Source organism: Indicator indicator, chromosome 10 (genome assembly GCF_027791375.1).
Source record: "Indicator indicator isolate 239-I01 chromosome 10, UM_Iind_1.1, whole genome shotgun sequence".
In the NCBI taxonomy this organism is placed as follows: Eukaryota; Metazoa; Chordata; class Aves; order Piciformes; family Indicatoridae; genus Indicator; species Indicator indicator.
Window position 1 is genome coordinate 7,574,252 of NC_072019.1, and position 18,286 is coordinate 7,592,537.

The following is an 18,286-nucleotide window of genomic DNA, read 5'->3' on the forward strand; positions in this document are numbered from 1 at the left end:
GGTGTGGTGAAGGGGCCGCGAGCTCGCGATGTTTCCATGGTGGCAGGAACGGTTAGACACCCGGCGATAGGGCGGAGAGCGTCACATGACGCGGAGGCTGGGGAGGGCAGCGCAGCGGTTAGATCTCGCGTGAATTGGCTTCGAGCTGTGGGTGCCCGGAGGGAAGCTCTACCTGGGGCGCGGCGGCTGACGGGAGTAAGGTTGGCCCTGGGGGTATCTGAGGCGCTGGCGGTTGGGTGAATGCGTGCGTGATGGCAGTAACTGAAGGGGGCCTGAGGAGAAATGGTAGCGCTGTGGTTTGGCCGCCTGCTCCCCTACTTTATATTGTGCCTGGGGAGGTGTTTGGTGCTTTGGTGGTTCTGTTTCTGTATGACTGATTCCCGTCCCGGCTAAGTACTGGGTGGTGGGGATAGCAACGGTGTCTTCCTAAGCTCTGAATAGGGACCTGGACCTTTTTTCCGCGTCAGTGCGGCATTGCCCTCTGAAGGGGCTCCTCGTAACGTTGTGCTGCCTTCCGTTGCGCGGCCGCCTGGTGCTGTCAGTGTGCCAGTTGTGTGACAACTATGGTAAATAATACGAGCTCCCTTTCCGGGGGAGAAACCTTGCCGTCAAGTGAAGAGGCGAGTGGCGCCTCGTCGGGCTTGTTTCCGAACCCCGCGGAGCGGCCGAGCCGAGCTCTTTCGGGCACTCTGCCCGTCGTGTCTTTTCAGGTGCGGCCCGTGTCTTGTTTTGAACAGGTTTTCGGCTATTCTATCGCCGCGCGAAACGGTGTAGGCTTTTCTCTTTTACTTTTCAGGGAGCTTCACTTGCATCTTCCCACAGCGTCCATGGTGGTTTATTTCTTATTTGAAAATGGTCACTGTTGTTAAACAGTTTTTAGAGTTGGTTTTTTTTTTTTCCTTGTCTGCGCAAACACAAAATTAGTGAAAAATTTGAGGTAGTAATACTTTAAACTGGGGACTGTTCAGGTCCTGTGACCTGGTGGAGGTGAACTGTTACTCTGAATATGGATGACGGTGTTGCAAAGCCTTCTTGCCTAAATAACTACACAGAGTATATACTTAAGTATCATTGCAGTAAAGAAGAAATAATACTGAAGGGGAACTAAGCTGTACAACTGCTTTCTAAGGGGACGCTTTGCAGTTTTTAAATAATTCGTCTATATGTATTGAACTGTAGCTTCTGTGTAGGCTTCTGAATTACATGAATGTTACGTTGTGGGTTTTGTTGTTTGTTTGTTTTTCTTTTTTTCCCCCTAAACGCCCTTTTAAGTGTAAGGTGTCTCCTCCAACCTAAGTGAGCCTAGGTTTCTCTTTTGTTAGTGCTTTTAATTAAGTAACAGTTGTTTTGGATTTAGCTGAATTTTGTGCTATATGCAGAGAAGGAGCGCTGCTGTTTTAAGTCACATAAGAAAATGCATCTTGCTGTCTTCTCTGTTGGCTAACCTTGTATTTCTATGCTGCCTTAAGTTCTTGGTTCCTTACTGGTCCCTTCAGTTGTAATTTTTGTAGACCTTGAGATGGTGCTGCTGCTGAGGTCAGATTATCCTGCATCTTCACTTCTAGGTAACTCTACCAAAAATGTGTTAGACTGTTTTTTTCCCTTGTTCTCTTTAAAACTTTTGAAGTAGTATGGCTCAAAAGGATTTTAAGGTTCATTCCTCCAAGCTTCTCAGCAGATACAGCTGTAATTACAGCTATGTGAAATTTTGCTGCTGAGATACTGCTGCTGGAAAAGTATGTTCAGAAGAATTATCATATACTTCAGATTGATGTAGCTGTGTTAGCTATTGTAGGCTGGGGAGAAAAGCAAAAAGGGGTTTTGTAAAGTGGGAACTTTATTTTTACGCTCGGCTTCACAATTTCTAAACAATGTGACCTTGAACTATTTTTAATTTCCTTTGTTGTTGAGAATTTGGCTAAGTATACCAGCCGTACTATGCAAATTAATAATTAGAGCAATAGACGTTGACTATGATGCATTGAAGCTAATGTTGGCTGCTGGCTATGTCTTTTATGGCTCTTCATTTACCAGAAGATGTGGAGTGGCTATGTACTTTGCTTTTTATTGTTATGAAATAAGCTAATGACTCTTCACTGAGTTCTGTGAGGCAAGCTAGTAGCTGTGTACCACTAATGATATTTTTAAGCAATTATAATGTCTTGGGCTAGTGAAAACACTTTTGTCTGTTACCGTAACCGTTTCAGTTGCATTCACAAGCAACTAATGTGAACTGAATGTCAGTTTTGGAGTAGTTACCAACTTTTTACAGTTGTTTGAAAGCTGAGAGATATATTTAGTGTGGATATGATTCTCAGTCTTCTGAATTCTTCATGTCACTGTATTAGACTTTCAGATAGTTATAACATGAAGTTTAGCAAATTACAGAGTTGTTTGTATTTCTTCTGATGGCCCTTGGCACCCATCTGCCAGAAAATTCTCTTAAGCACTTTATCTCCATTTCCCTTTATTAAATTATGCTTCTGTTGAGAAAATTATCCCTATGATATTACTACTTTCACTCTCTAAATGGAGAGGGGATGAGGATCTTACCACCTTAACAGTGCTAACTACAATATTGTTTCAAGTACTTTGCTGACTTGTTAAGCAGCATACACCAGGTTATTCTGCTTTCTCACTTGAAATAATTATTCATTGTCTGTTTTCTCAAATTGACCTTTTAAGAAGTTAAATGTGGTAGAACATATAAGCATATCTTTGCACTACTAGAACATGAGAACTTTCCTTTTGTTGTGTAAAATAAGCTTCGCTTCTGTAGTAACTCATTCTTACTAAAAAAGGATGTATAAGAAGAGAAATACACCACTTTTCAGAATTTCAATAATAGTAGATAAGCAGTTACAGAGAATATGGAGTTTTAAAACATCTTGCAGTATTTCTTTTGGAGATTGGAGGAAGGTATCTCCCTTAACTATACATTTTAGATATGAGAACACCATCTCTCATGGTGTTCAGGTCATAGCTGTTGTGTTTTTCAGCAATGCTCAGACTGCAATGTACTAGTAGGTATAATTACTGGGAAACAGCTAGTTTAAATTAAAAATCTGACAAATCAGAAAACTTGTTTTTTCCTTATGTATAGTGTGGGTTATCACAGACTTAAATAATGGAGAGTTGTGGGGAAAAAACTACAAACAAATGACTTTTCTATAAAAAAACTCCAAAACATTGTGTTTATGAAGAATACTTTAAGTTAGACTAAAAGGTTTGTGGGATATTTCGAAATTAACTAGTTCAGATACTGCAAAAATGTGGAGCTGACTCATTCTTTGCGCAAGCTAAGACTCTTCAGTGCATGTTTGCATTTGAGTTCTGTTGTTGGAATGTTTGGGTTCCTTTTTCCTTTTAACAGTTGACTTCAACTTTGATCTGTGGTTACCAGGCTGAAGAGTAAGGCAGTCTTTAAAGAAATTATTTGCTAGTACAGGTAGGGAGACCTCTCACAGGGTCATAAACTAAAGGGTTACATTTCTTCCAAGGTTGCTTCTGCAACTCCGAGGGTAACATGTTTTGTTTTACTATGCCTCGGTACACTAAACACCTATAAATGAAAAAATGATCATGGTCTCAACTATCAGAGGAGGACAGCTGTTGTGATAACTTCACATCTACCCATTATATTTTCTGCAAGTCACTGCTGGTGTGGGGAAATTTGTAATTGGTTTCTGATGATTTCATCACTTTTGAAGATTTAGATCTACTGAATCAGATCCAGTCAACTGATCCTCCCTCTCTGGCAAAGGGTGTCCAGGATCTGCAACATTATTAGTGCAGACATTTCCCTTAAGTAACTAAGAGAAGATTCCGTGTGCACTCTATATCCAGACAACTGCTAATCTGTTACGAGCTAAACTTGAAAAAAAATTCTAACTAGCTCACAGAAGGCTATCAAATTGCATTAGGCCTTCATTGTGTTAGCTGTGTCTCAAATACAGAAGAATAAATCTGAGAACATGAACTTCTTGAGTACAACTGAAGTGTGCAGTGGGATAGCATGGGTCACCATATAGAAAGAATGCGGTGCAAAAAGGCAACTGGGTAATATTAGTCAGCATGCTAATGTGGTCATCAGTCTTCAGCATTGGACTTGTTCTAGAGGCGTGAATGTTTATGTGTGGATGTCATGGGAAGGAAAGCTTTGAGAGCCCTGAGAGTTTGTTTGCTGTTAACATCGGTAAAACTCCCATATGAGAGAATGAGGGGAAGAAGTGTAAGAAGCATCACTGGAAATAAATTGGTTGAGGGAAATAGGCATTGAAATTACCTGTGAATGAGGTATAGATGGGGGCTGAGGTACTTTGAAAGGGAGAGCAAATACTGCAGTAGTAGTTGCAGAGTATGGAACTGTCTACTGTATCTCCTTTATCAGCAGAACACTGAAGGGGGTGTGTTCAAGTCCTGTTAATAAGCGTGTAAATACTTGTTGTATTAAGGCAGTGGTATCCTGAATACTTATCTCAAAATGGGAAAAGCTTGATTGCTTTAAAAAGACTGGTTTTACTTCCCTGTTACAAAGGCCTGATCACTAGTAATATTCTTTTTTATACTGTTTAATTACAGCTAAAACCTGTATTTGTTAATTTGTGAACATTATTTTTAACCAAATTTTGCTTGTATCATGATGTCAATTGAAAAAGCAAGCAAGTTAAATCTTTTCTGAGGGTAAGGAAGGAAAAATAGAGGAGATAGTTTAGAAGCTCTAAATGACCGTAAACCCATGATTATGACAAATTTAGATAAACTGAAAATCCTGATAAAGGTTACATACATATTTTGGAAAACATAAATGTTTTCCATGATGTTTGTAAATATGTAAGGATTTTTTCTTTAATAAATCAATATTCAAAGGTACCTTAGAGAATGCTGTAGACTAACCACACCTTCAGTATCTGTCAGAGAGTAAAAGGGTCTTAGGGTAACCATAAAAAGCCCAGTTGTATTTAATTTTTAAATGTCCTTTAAAATGTGCTTTTCAAATTCCTGTATTTCGTTTTTAAATACAACTCTCAGCACTCAATAACAATGCTGCTGGACTTGGAAAGGGATGAATGGTGCTTGGTTAACATCAGATACCAATCCAAAAATCTCAGTGATGTGGGTTTCATGATAGGACTTCAAGTGAAGAACAAGAAGACAGGAGATCACATAAGTTTATCTTTAACTCAATAAAGAAAGATCATACACCTGTATGCCTTCTGACTGACTTGGTATTTTCAGCAGAAAATAGGAAGAAAAATTTTATTTCATTTGTACAGGAAGTTTTGTTGTCAGTTAGGAGTCTGTCCTATGAGTGAATTGATTCTGTGTAATATTTTCATGAAATAGTTATTGAACTGATAAATTCTATTTGTGGATGTTCTCTGTTCATCACTGTTCCTTGTACTGCATTTTTTTCAAAAGGTTCAGGGGAAAAGTTAAAATATGTTGCTGTCTAAGGTGAAATGTGTAAGACTTGCTTCTATGCAAAATTGGAACTTTTAATATGAGTTTGAGGGGGAAATTTTCCCTGAACTATAGAATTTCTGTAGTCTTTTAGCAAGTTTCAGCATCTATTCCATTATCACTTTAAAACATTAGCACTTTAGAACACCTAGATGTTTTTCTGCTTAATTGTTCATCTTTCCACGTTGTACTTTCTTTACCTCTTAGCTAGGCATGCACCAGTTAATCCAGAGGAATAAAGTCTTTTGTGTTATTAACTGCAAAGTAGGTCTATTAAACTCTCTGTTTTCATCTTTTCCCAAAACTCTTCGGGGTTGACTAAAGGGGGGAAGGGGGGAAACGATGGAGAAACTAGATTTCAGCTATGGCATGTGGTTGAAACATTTGAAACACTATTTTGACATCTGTCACAGCAGAATCTGGTAAATATAACTAGGACTGCTTGTATTTCTATTTTCTGTAGGTGTGTGGAAGTGTGCTTACTGACATAGATTTTCCTTTCAGGTTAAACAGTTGTTCTGACATGTCCTTTTCAAATTCCTGTCTTTATACAACAGTTCAGTGTGTACGTTTCCAGCCTTGCATGTAAAACTAGCTGCATGAATCAGAGTAGCTGGGTAGGATTTTGACGAGCACATTCTGGAAAAGCGTCTAATGTGACCATCTCCTTTCACTTATGTAAGAACAGTGTGATCACGTGGCCACAGCAAAAATGCATGCAGATCCTTATTTGGTAATGCATTAATAACCTTCATCTTGTTTGAGATAACAGCAATTAAAAGCAATGCCATGTAGCTGAATCACTTTTCCAAATGAATTGGTCCTGTAGTTTCTCTTTTCATCATAACTGAGAAAATGATTTATTTTCTACTGGAAACTGTGTATTTCCTGTAATTATTACTGAAAAAAAGAAAAAACAAAACAACAACAAAAAACCCTAATAAAAAAAGAGTGTGTGGATAGAAATTGTGCAGACATCTTCCACCTACCCTTCACCCTACCCCCTCTTATATGTGACCCATGACTGTGATCAGTATCATATGTTTAGCTTTTTTTGTCTTAGCTATTCTGTTTACTAATAGCTTTTTAATTGTGTCAGGAAAAAAATCCAGTACTTTTGCAGAAAGGTAAAAAACCTTGGAGACATGACTTCTGTTTCTTAATTATGGAATGTGACTGAAGTAGTAATAAAACACTAGATGAGCTATCAGTCTTCAGTATAAACATGTGAAGTATCTTCTCCATTAGGAAAATATTTCTGTAATGTCTTATGTTCCATTAATGAACGTTCTGATCTGGCGGTGTGTTTGTGCTGATTTTTTAAAATAGAATGAATGCTAATACTTAGTAATAGGCTGAGAACCATTGGAAAGAAAGGTTCAGATCAGGTCACATCTGAGTCACATCGGTGCCACTTCCTAGAGATTTTTAGCAAGAGCTAATGTGTAAGCAGTATCTTTATTCTACAGGTGCCCTGAATTCTCTGCTGCCTCTGCTGAAACAACAGGTTGTCAATTTTATTGTTTGGTCAAAGAAAGCGCCTAGCATTGCATTCTGTGAATGTAGGAATTGCGACCATAGTTAACACAAGCACCTGTAAATTGTTGTATGTGGTGGATACTCTCACTTTTCCATGAATGTAAGGCTAAAAGAGGAGCTGTTATATGCTACTTCCACTGAAGTAGATATGAAGCATTCTGCCTATCCTAATGTTTCCTGGGTGATTAAGCAGTTACAATAGCTAATTCTGTGTAGGCTATTTTAAATAAATGCATTTAAAATGCCTTTTAAAAACTTTTTTCCATTCCAGTTTCTTGAAGGAAAGTCAGCAAGGGTTATTGTGGAAACTAGCACTATTTTTTCCATTGTCGTTTTCCCGTTAATCAGTGCATAGCACTACTGTTAGGTCACAGGCGTTCTTCTACTCCAGGATACATTTGGTGGAAGATCTGGTAGGGAGCCAGTTGCAGTTCCCAGGGTCTGAGCTGGCTGGCCTTGTGTCCAGTCTCAGCTAGCCCAGAGCAAATGTTACTTCGGTTTGTGCCAGCTGGCCCTGGTCTGCAGTGTGGAGAATGCTGGACTGCAGGAGTAGTGTATGAGCTGGGTATTTTGTCTCTGTGCTTCTAGGGAGAATTCTATCCCATCTGTGCTGCAAGAGCCATTCAATGTTACTGTGAACTTAAGTCTCACTTTTACTGAAAACTGGAATATTAGAAATATCTTTATAAGTGTTACAAAATTCCTGTTTTAAAAAAAAAGTCTTATTGTAAACACCACCACTTATTCCACTTGGGTAACAATACAGATGTACTAAACATTTAATGCTTATTTTCCAAGGTTGTAGAGTAAGCAGATGTGTAGACTTCTACTCTAATTTTCCTAACTTCATGTATTTTCATGTTGTTTGCTTTGGGGTTTTTGTTTTGGGTTTGTTTTTTTTTTTGTGTGTGTGTTTGTTTGGTTTGTTTTTGTGGTATATATAAATTGTCTGGCAGCCTATAGGCAACTGATAGTTTGTTGCATACGAACAGATGGAGAGGTGACAGGAGAGGCAGCATGGTTGCAAGTAGGAACCACTACAACCCAACCTTTGCTACCCAGAGGTCAATTTTAAGTAACATGCCTGTTGTGTATGTACACTTAAAAAGAACTCCACAGAAAAACAGCAACAGAACCCCCCAAAATGAATAAAACAACCCCCAAAAACCCAAAGCGTAAAAGTTCCCACCAACCCTGCTTGGCAGTTCAAAAAAATCATTCAACTCATTATTAGTAAACATATAGAAACCAATACTCTGGTTTATATGACAAGCCATCAGGCTAGGATAATGAGTACTCAAACTCTTTTCATCTAATACGTTAGTTGGAGCAAACCTTAAGCATATGGCTGAATCCATAGTTTGGGCAGTGTTTGTGTGTCATTGAGGCTGCTTTACAATAATGCTAATGCTCACACTCGAAGCTTGTGTTAGAAAGTGGTAATTCTGTAGAACATGGAAGTAGCTGAATTGAATTACACTGAAATTTTAATTAGTATAGTCAGGGTGCTCATCTAGAGAATGCTGAACTGGTTGTCTGTTAAGTAGTCTGTTTATCCCAGTAATTTGTGTTTGAAACTGGCCGTAAGTAGATGCTTCAGGGGAAGTTAGACTAGAGCAAGCACTTGGTCCTCTTTTCACCTTCCCCTCTTCCAAATAGTTACAACTATAAGAATGCCTAACCTCCCTTCCCAGTTGAGAAACTTGCAGTGGATCTCTTCTATGCTATTTTTTTCAGTATTCTACTGAAAGAATTTTTTGAGTTTCTGGCATCCTTTATCAGGAAATTCTACCACTTCTAGAACTTCTTTATTGTTGGAACTGAACTTTTGCTAGTTTGATGCGATGGCTCTGGCTGAGATTGGAGCAGGTCATGGACAGATCATGCCTCGTCCCCCTCCTCTCTACATCATTTGTAGACCATGTAGACCTTTGTGACTTCTGTCTTCTTTTATAAGATTGAAGAACTCAAGCCTCCTCAGTTGTTTCTTACATGGAATCATAGAATGTTAGAGGTTGGAAGGGACCTCTAGAGATCATTGGGTCCAGCCAAAGCAGGATCACCTAGGGCAGGCTGCACAGGAATGCATCCAGGCAGGTTTTGAAAGTCTCCAGAGAAGGAGACTTTACAGCCTCCCTGCACACCCTGCTCCAGAACTGTCACCCTCATTGTAAAGTGTCTCCTTGTGTTGAGGTGGAACTTCCTGTGTTCTAGCTTGTACCCGTTGTTCCTTGTCCTATCACTGGGTGAGACTATCACCTTCAACTTGACACCCATCTCTCAGGTACTTAGAGATGTTGATAAGACCTCCTTGCAGCCTTTTCTTTTCAAGACTAAACAGTCCCAGTTCTCTCAGTCTTTCTTCATAGAAGAGGTGTTTAAGTCCCACAGTCATCCTTCTAGCTCTCTCTTGGGCTCCCTCCATTAGATCCCTGTCTCTCTTGAACTGGGGAGCCCAAAACTGGATTCCAGGTGTGGTCTCACCAAGACAGCGCAGAAGGGAAGGAGAACCTCCTTAGACCTGCTGGATGCACTTCTTAATGCACCCCAGAATGCTGTTGGCCCTTTTGGCCACAAAGGGATATTTCTGTCCCATGGAGACCTTACTCTTCACTAGGACTTCAAGATCTTTTCTCCATGGAGCTGCTTTCCAGCAGGATGATCCCCTAAGTCTGTACTGGTGCCTGGTCTTCCCCGGATGCAGGACCCTGCACTTGCCCTTTATGAACTTCATGAGATTTGCCTTTTTTAGCTGTCTAGATCTTGTCACATGGCAGCACAGCCTTCCTGTGTGTCAGCCACCCACCCAAGTTTTGTATCATCAGCAAACATGCTGAAGATAAACTCGGTCCCCTCATGCAGGGGAAGATGAAGATACTGAACAAAACTGGACTCTGTACTGATCCCTGAGGAACACCACTGGCCATAGGCTTCCAACCAGACTCTGTGCTGTTGATCACAACTCTGTTCTTTGTTGTTGAGCCAGTAACCCATCCACCTCCTGATCCAATCATCTGACCCACTTTTCTTGAGTTTACTTACATAGATGTTATGGGAGACAGTATCATAAGCCTTGCTGAATTTTTTTTTTTTTGCTCTCCTTTTATCCATTTGGTGATGCATTCTTAGAAGGCTGTCAGATTAGTCAAGCAAGAGTTCCCCTCAGTGAATCCATGCTGGTTACTCTTGATAACCCTCTTTTCTTGGCCTCCAGAACAAGCTCCTCCATCACCTTTCCAGGGATGGAGGTGAGGCTGACTGGTCTGTAGTTGCCTGGGTCTTCCTTTTTGCCCTTTTTGAAGACTGAAGTGACAGCGGCCCTCTTCCAGTCCTCAGGCACCTCCCCTGTTCTTTCAAAAATCATGGAGAGCGGTACAGCAACAACATCAGCCAGCTCCCTCAGCACCTTATCAGGGCCCATGGATTTGGGTGTTTTTATTCTGTCCAAGTGATCTCTAACCTACTCCACACTGACCAGTGGAGAGTCTTCCTCCCTTCAGTAGTTCTCTCTTGCCTCCAGTGTCCGAGATTCCTGAGGGCCGGTCTTAGACATTGAAGACTGAGGCAAAGAAGGCATTCAGTAATTCCACCGTCTCTGCATCATCTGTCACCACATCTCCCACCTCATGTAACAATGGACCAAATATTCCCTATTCTTCCTTTTACTGTTGATGTATTTAAAGAAGCCCTTCTTGTTGTCTTTCACTCCCTAGCCAGCATTTGCATGTCTTTGATATCTTTTATAGTCCTTCTCAAAACTTTTTGTTTGTTTTTTATTATCACACTTGGTTGGTGGGAGTTGAGAGGAGCAGAACTGCACGGTGTGGTGTAGCTACGCTATTGATATTGTGCTGTTCATAGTTTTTTTGGTTTTGTTCTCTATTCCTTTCCTAGTACCTTCTAGCACTTTAATCTGCTTTTTTTTCCTGGATAACAAGCAATCTTGTTTTCTTTTTGCTACTGATCAGAATTAATCAGTACTTTTTTTTTTTTTCCTAATCTTTATAATGAATTTCTATTTTATGTGGTATACTATTCGTGTTTAGAGAGCAGAGTATCATGGAAGCCTATGGCATATGTATAAGCAATAAAATACTCCTGTGTGACTACTGAAAATGTGTTTAGGTTCTGAGAGGCTTGTATTGCAGCAGTATGTTGTTTCTTAAAACAATTGCCGGAAAGGCTGTAAAACTCGATACAATCAAGTAAAGAGCAACTAGTGATGGAGGAAAACAGTGAACAATTATGAAGGCTTAAACTCTTCGTGTTAAATGTCTTGTTATATAACCAACATGGAAAGGCTGATGGCTCTGGTGTCTGGCTGGTACAGTGCGATAAATGTATGATAAAGTTTAACTCTTCATTTGCATATGGGCTGTTTTAGAACAGAATTTCTTGAGTTGGGGGTAAGCTCCTGTGTGAGTTTGAACCGCAAGGGGTTAGGACAAAAATCTGTCCTCATTATATGTAAAATTGAAAGGAGGAACTTGAACTACTATGCCTTTTTTTTTTTTTTTAACTGTCTGTGCCCCAGACTGATAACTTCATAACAAATTGTGCAAGATTTATCAAAACAGAACATTTTGTCGTAGGAAACACAATTTCAGCTTTCTTGGGAATTTGGTCTTTTTTGGTAACAAGATATTTCTCCTTACTAATTTTGCATACTTTTTTAAATATGGTGGATGGCAACAATGTTGTAAACTAGTTGAAGATTGTAATAGTGACTGTGGTAAATAGACATAGTGATGTGAGGAACCCTGTTAAAAGTTTTACATGATTAGCATTTTTCCTGGTTGACCGATCAGCCTGTTTTGAAGAAGAGTCCTTTTACAGAATTTTATGTGGGTGGGAATTGAAATGGACACTGAATCTAAGTAAGGAATTGAAAAGCACTTTTGGAATGTGTATTCTTTCATACCAGGGGAGCCTTAATGTGTAGATGACAATACTTTGCCTGTGTGTTGCTTTGTGTGACCACAGTTTGGAGGTCTGCTTTTGTTCTTCTGAGTGCAGTCTAATCAGCCTTTGTGAGGCAAGGTGGTGGCAATACAGGACAGCCAGTCCTAGACTAATAACTGTGCCGACTTGCAAGAAGATGTTAATTTCCTCTCAGCGGTGGAAAGATAAATTTGGAAAATTCTTCAGCTGTAGTAGAGATTGTGACTTAATAGACAGGAATCAGGTATGAGAAAGCAATTCTTCGTTAATGACATGTAAGCTTGCTATGTCACAATGATAGATCAGTATGCGTGTGCTATTAGTGTCTAATCAGGTTTTTGAAGGTAGTTGTAATCATGTTTAATATAAAATCTACTTGAGACTTGCCTCTTTTTTCCCCCTAGTGTTGTGCATACTTCTGTGTAGGGCATAACATGTAATAATTTTCTAAAGGGAAAAGCCCAACCCTATAACTGAACATATAAGAAATGATAGTAAGTTTTAATATGAAAATATGATGGAAATTTTCAGTTGTGCTACCATTTATAGGTTTTGTTCTATTGTTACAGAAATACCAAGAAAAAATAAGACTAATTTAAAAAAAAAATTGCAGACAATGCCTGCTGTCTTGTTGTGTCAACTTTCCAAATAAAATTGAAGGCTGTATGAATCACAGGCTTAAAAATTGCTTTTGAAAGTTCAGAAGTGGTAACAGTATATCTCTGTGTGATATCAGTATGCTTGACCTGTAAATTCATGTTGACTTCTGGAATGCATATTTAAAGTGAACTTTTCCACAGAAGACATTAAAAACATGTCCTTTGGCCTGCTGACAGAGGCATAACTGCATGTATGTTCTAGTAATATTGGAACCTTATTTTGAAGTAGATACTGCCTATATGTAAAATAGAAAAATATTTTTGTTGATGCTAGGACTGATATAACTTAAATGTAGTGAATTTAATTGTCTGGGCTGACTTTATAGCATGTAGTTTCATTTAGTATCTGTTCTAGAACCAAAAAAATACCAGACCAGATCTTTCTAGATAACAGTTTCAACTTTTAAATATAGGAAGCATAGTAGGTATGTGTCCTATGAAATACTGTTTCACAGTGACTTAACCGGCTTCCCTTACAGATATATTTATTTTTGTAAAGCATGACTATGCTTATTCCACCTAATTTCTTTTATTTTTTTTTTTAACCTGTGAGGCAGTAAGTCCACAAGTCTTTTTAATGTAAGCTTCAATTGCATTAAATTGCATTAAATTGCACCACTGCATGTGCTTCAGGAAAGAAATTATCATGTGTAATACAGAAACCGGAAAAATGCTTTGGGGTGCATTTCAATTTGACTATTTTACAAAAAGAGTGTGTCAAATGCAATGTACACAATATGAAAATATAAAATCAGTGTGCCCAGTTAATGAAGTATGTTGTTTAACAAAGCTAATGTCATTGTCTATTGTAACCATAATTCTTTTTTTTTTTTTTAATTTTTTTTTGGGTGTGGTATATCTCTTTTTTTGATTTACTTACTTACATGTAGAACCAGCCCCAGAAGCTTTATGTACAATGAACTTCTTTCCTCACAGTAGCAGCATGTTTCTGCAAAGAACTGAAGTTTGCTTCTGTTGCTTCTGTTATAAACTGTAAAATTTATTCCTTTACGTAAGACTACCTATGGAAGCTGAGGAGTTAATAGTGGGTTTTGTGTGTAGAAGGTCTTATTCACAGTCCAAAAGTATAAACATAGCTCAGTCAGAAACTGCATACAATTAAAGATAGTGAGGAGAAAACTCATTGTCAAAATTTTTTCTGTAGGAAAATAATGGATGATCTTGTAGGAAATTTTACTACTGTATATGGATGTGCTGTCTTCAAACCATTGCAGATAAATGCCAATTTAAGTAATTCATTAATGTGTGCTTGCAAATATTATGATACTTAATTGTGAAAGAGCTTTTTATGGGGAGGGATTTGGCTCCTCTGCCTTGACATTTACGTATGCATGTGTATTTATAGTTGTGATCTGTCTGGAATTTGCCTTTGTGGTTTTGTTTGCTCTTTAACTTGTTCTGTGATCTACTCCTGTCTTTCTCAGCTCTGTTTCTGAGATTAATAGGTGAGAAGTGCAGGAGAAATTGCTTGAAGGAAATAATGAGCATTTTTATTCAACTTGAAATACTTCAGGGAATAATGACACTGTTACGGTTCAAAGCTTTTCCTTAAAATTACTTAATAATGGTGCTGATTTATAATTGATCTGGAGTTTGGGATCAGTGTGACTATTACTGTGACTGTTTCGTTTATTTTAGTTGTTCTTATGAAGGCTTTTTTAGAGAAAGCAACTAATCCAGAGTTAGCGTTATAAGTGCAACTGTTCTGAGACCTGAAGTGGTATGACCTTGCTCTCAGTGTTCTGCCAGACTTCTGATGTGTAGCACTTGTCCATGTATGTGAGCTAAACTGTGGTTGTTAGAATAATGGCAAAGATATTTTTGAAGCAACAATTATTTCACTGAAATACTAACTCGAGTGGAATGCAGAAGATGAATATCCAAACTCATATTCAGAACTGAAGGTGAAATGTTGAAAAAGCAGTTTTTGGGTTTAGATTTAAAAAGGAAGTCTTGTTTTAAAAAAGTAAATGTCACTTTCTTGGTTCATAAAAAATCCTCTGTAGGTTATAGTGGGCTTCTATTAGGCAAATTCTATATAGATTCAAAGTTTTCTTCAGTCTTCCTGAGAATTTAGGGGACACTCATTCAGACATTTAAACAAAAACTAAAAATCTTATTCAGACACATTGGAAGCTGAATCTTTTCATAGTCTAGCACTTATTTTAATGCTTCCAGTTCTAGATGTATACGCTGAGAGGGAAAATAGGACTGTAGAGGTAAAACTAAATACGTGGTTCTCCTTTTAAAAGCTCCTTTATTTTCTGTTTATCTGTGCCTATTTGAAGGGACTGTAATGCCTGAAGTCCTTGCTTTGGAGAGTACATAAAGGATTTTCTTTTGTGAATAACTGAAAAAGAATGCAGGATGAAAGTAGCAAAGAATTACAAAGATAGATGAAATTCTGAAAATCTAGCAGTTGTGATTTATTATCTGCCCTTGAAACTGGTCTAATACTGGGAGAGTGAATGATGTGAAAGGTTACCATATTTACCAGATAGATTTAGTTGTCTGAAGAAGTGCTCTAGATGCACTAGAAGTGCATGCTAATCTTTTAATAATAACAATAATAAAGTTTTCACTAAATCGAAGAGCCATATCTCTCAATCAATTGTTTGAAGAACTCCATAAGCATGTGAGAGGAACTACGGCCTGGTTATATGTCCTAAAGATCCCTATGATAAAAGAGAGGTCTCCGCATAGATAAAAGGAAGGAGCATGAATTATGGAAGGAGATGCTCTGGTTATCCTATCAATTCATAGAACATGTGAGATTCCAGACTGCAGTTTCATTCTGACATCAAGGTGGCATATGGGGCATGAAGTACAAGTAATGTAGTCATTGCTGTACATCTCACACAGAATCTTAAGTAATTTCATTTTGAGGGAGTAACTTACCTAATGAGGGTATAACTTGGCACTTGTGCCACTTACACCTTGTATTTTAAACTAGCCACTTCCAACTGACCAGAGGGTTTGAAAAACTTAATAAAAAATACAGACCTGAAAAAAGCCTGAGCTATTGCTGTTCTGACAGTTCTGACAGCATAGTGACACAAGTATCATGAGGGCCTCCTTGAACTCTCACTGCTGGAAGTACTTCAAGTGATGTAAGTTAGGAGGTTGCTCAAACTGTACCATGAAAGCAAAGCTTAGCATAACTCCTTGTACTGCTATCTTGGCAAGAAAGTTTAAGACTGCTTTCATTTTTATTGTCTCAATAGTGATGGAGTAAGCTGGCTGTTGTAGTTCAGAGTATTGTAACTGCTGGGTTTGGATGGTGATTTGTCATATTTACAACCATGAGTGCAGGAAGCTTAAAATTGCCCACTAAAACATGTAAGTGAAGTAGCTTCTTAAAGGGTGATAGTGTACCTACTGCTTTCAGAACTCAGTAGTGGAGAAAATGCCAGGTTTAGGATATGCATCTACAAGCAATTGCTAATAATTAACAAAATTAACACTTTGGAAAGACAGGTAAAACAAAAGGATGATCAGTAAAAGACTAGCTTTATTCCATGTGCAGATCAGCAACAACTTCATCTTTCACCTGTAGAGATCATTGATTTTGTAACCTTGAGGTTTCCAGTGTTCCAAAAATGAAAGTAAGGCCTGAGAGTTCTGTTGTCAAGGGGAACTGATTCCTTCTGTCAAAATTCTTTGGCTTCTGTTACAATTAAAATAACTACAGATGAAATCTCATCTTTATTCTGTCATCTTTCCCACTCCTACTCCAAGAAGAATGTTTAAAAAAAAAAAGGGGGGGGAGGGCAAACCCTACATATATTGAGGGAATCTAGTAAATTCTGATACAGAAGTTGGAGAACAGATATGAATCAGATGGTTACCATTTGAGTGTGATGCTCCCTTGTGTGCTATATGCTGCTTTTCTTAAACTTTTTTATCATTAGAAGGAAGGAAGGTAATTGAGCCCAATTGTCTTCATAAAAGTAGCTTCATAACTGAGCCTGCAAATGTCTTCATACAGGTAGCATCTATATATATTACCAAAGTAGATACTCTGTTCTAGGAAGAATATATTCTTTTTCAAGATGTGTTAATCAGTCTTGAAGTTTACTGCCATATGGACAAGTAGGGCTAACATAGCTGTTAACTAGAACGCAAAAGAAATCTGAACAGGCTTAAACCATTCCTTCTGCAGAGCATGAGAAATACTTCAGTAGTAAAATCTGCACTATGTGTTGTAAAACAAATGTTTAGGAACCAGGTATTTTTCTGTTATTCCCGTAGAAGAAATCTATTTGCTTGATATGTTGCTGTCCTCATATAATAGTCTTGATACTGCCTCCTGTGTAGAAAGAGGCCAGGATGGGAGAATAAGACTTTTAGTATGCTTTAATTGAGTGGCTTCAGTTGTGGTAAATGGAGTGGTATTTCTTGCTGCTCAGTAGTATGTGGCTACAGTCAGCTGTGGTTGAGAGCAGCTTAATTTTATTTTTAAAGAAATGAAGTTACTCTTTCTGAAGTTTTGCAGTTAAACTTGGGTGTAAAATAATTTGTATTCTTTGCTGGAAAGGGTACAAAACCACGCTGATATATTTGGAAAACAGTTACGTACAGCTGTGTAGACTCTGTGAAGTAAAAATGCTTTAATTACTTTCTGTGGGCTACTTCATTTCTGCTGCAGCAGTTATGCCTTTAGAGCTGACTGGATTCAGCTCTGTGGTGAAAGGCACCGTATCACACTATTCAACCTCTAAACTTTCTAGTTGCTTGAGAAGGGAGAAAACAGAATTTCAGCATTTTTCTCTGTGTGCGCATGCGCTTGTATGTGAGAGAGACAGAGTGCAAGCTGTGCAGGCTGTTCAGCTGGCGCAGACGGGGAAGTGACGTCCTCTATTATGTGTTGTTCTAGAAAGAGCGGAGACACGTACTGTGGGTGGGAGGGCCCTAAAGAGGGCTGTGTCTTGTCCCTTGTGCGTGATTATTTATAAATGAGTAACGGGGGAAGGAATGAAGTACGGAGAAACTGTTCAGCGTTTCCTTAATGTATTGGAAAGTTTGTTGTTTTTTCAACAGTTCAGTTTGTTTCAGTTCTGAATTTGATCTTTATTTTTTTTCCTTCTCTAGCATTTCTTCGTTGCTAAGGCTACTTTGTTTATAGCGAAGAAAATCTGAATTCCTCCAGCAGGCAGGATGGGGAAAGATTATTATTCTATCCTGGGAATTGAAAAAGGGGCTTCTGAAGAGGATATTAAAAAGGCTTACAGAAAACAAGCACTTAAATGGCATCCAGATAAGAACAAATCTCCCCACGCAGAGGAAAAATTCAAAGAGATTGCAGAAGCTTACGAAGTGCTGAGTGATCCCAAGAAGAGAGACATTTATGATCAGTTTGGGGAGGAAGGTATGTTTACCTCTGCTTATACTCTGGTCAATTTCATTATGTTGCATGAAGTGAGATAAACGTAGGTGATGTATGAAAGCATGATACGTGTTGATTTTTAGGCAGTGTATTTCTATTGCTTGGAAGTTTGACTTTTTTGATGTAAAATGTATTACAGAGTTTTAATGTTGATCTAGTTTTACTTAATGTGATTTTATGGTTGAGAGTTTGGTTGGGTTTGGTGGTGGTATTTTTTTTGTTTGTTTGTTTATTAGTTTGGGGGTTTTGTTTTGTTGTTTTTTTTTTTTTTCTTTTT

At 38.4% G+C, this 18,286-nt stretch overlaps 1 protein-coding gene across 5 annotated transcripts in view; it reads left to right on the plus strand.

The window, feature by feature from the left end:
• Positions 1-24: 24 nt before the first annotated feature.
• The window catches only part of DNAJB4 (DnaJ heat shock protein family (Hsp40) member B4), a 28,071-nt gene continuing 9,809 nt past the window's right edge, over positions 25-18,286 (plus strand). Inside the window, exons 1-2 of one of the 5 annotated variants that reach the window (XM_054383913.1) lie at positions 25-51; positions 17,715-17,991. In XM_054383913.1, the coding sequence (XP_054239888.1) occupies positions 17,781-17,991 (211 nt within the window). In that variant the 5' untranslated portion in view covers positions 25-51; positions 17,715-17,780. Of the gene's footprint in view, positions 52-160; positions 237-17,540; positions 17,996-18,286 lie in introns of those variants that run through there. The other 4 variants (XM_054383910.1, XM_054383911.1, XM_054383912.1 and 1 more) reach the window with 4 other exon arrangements.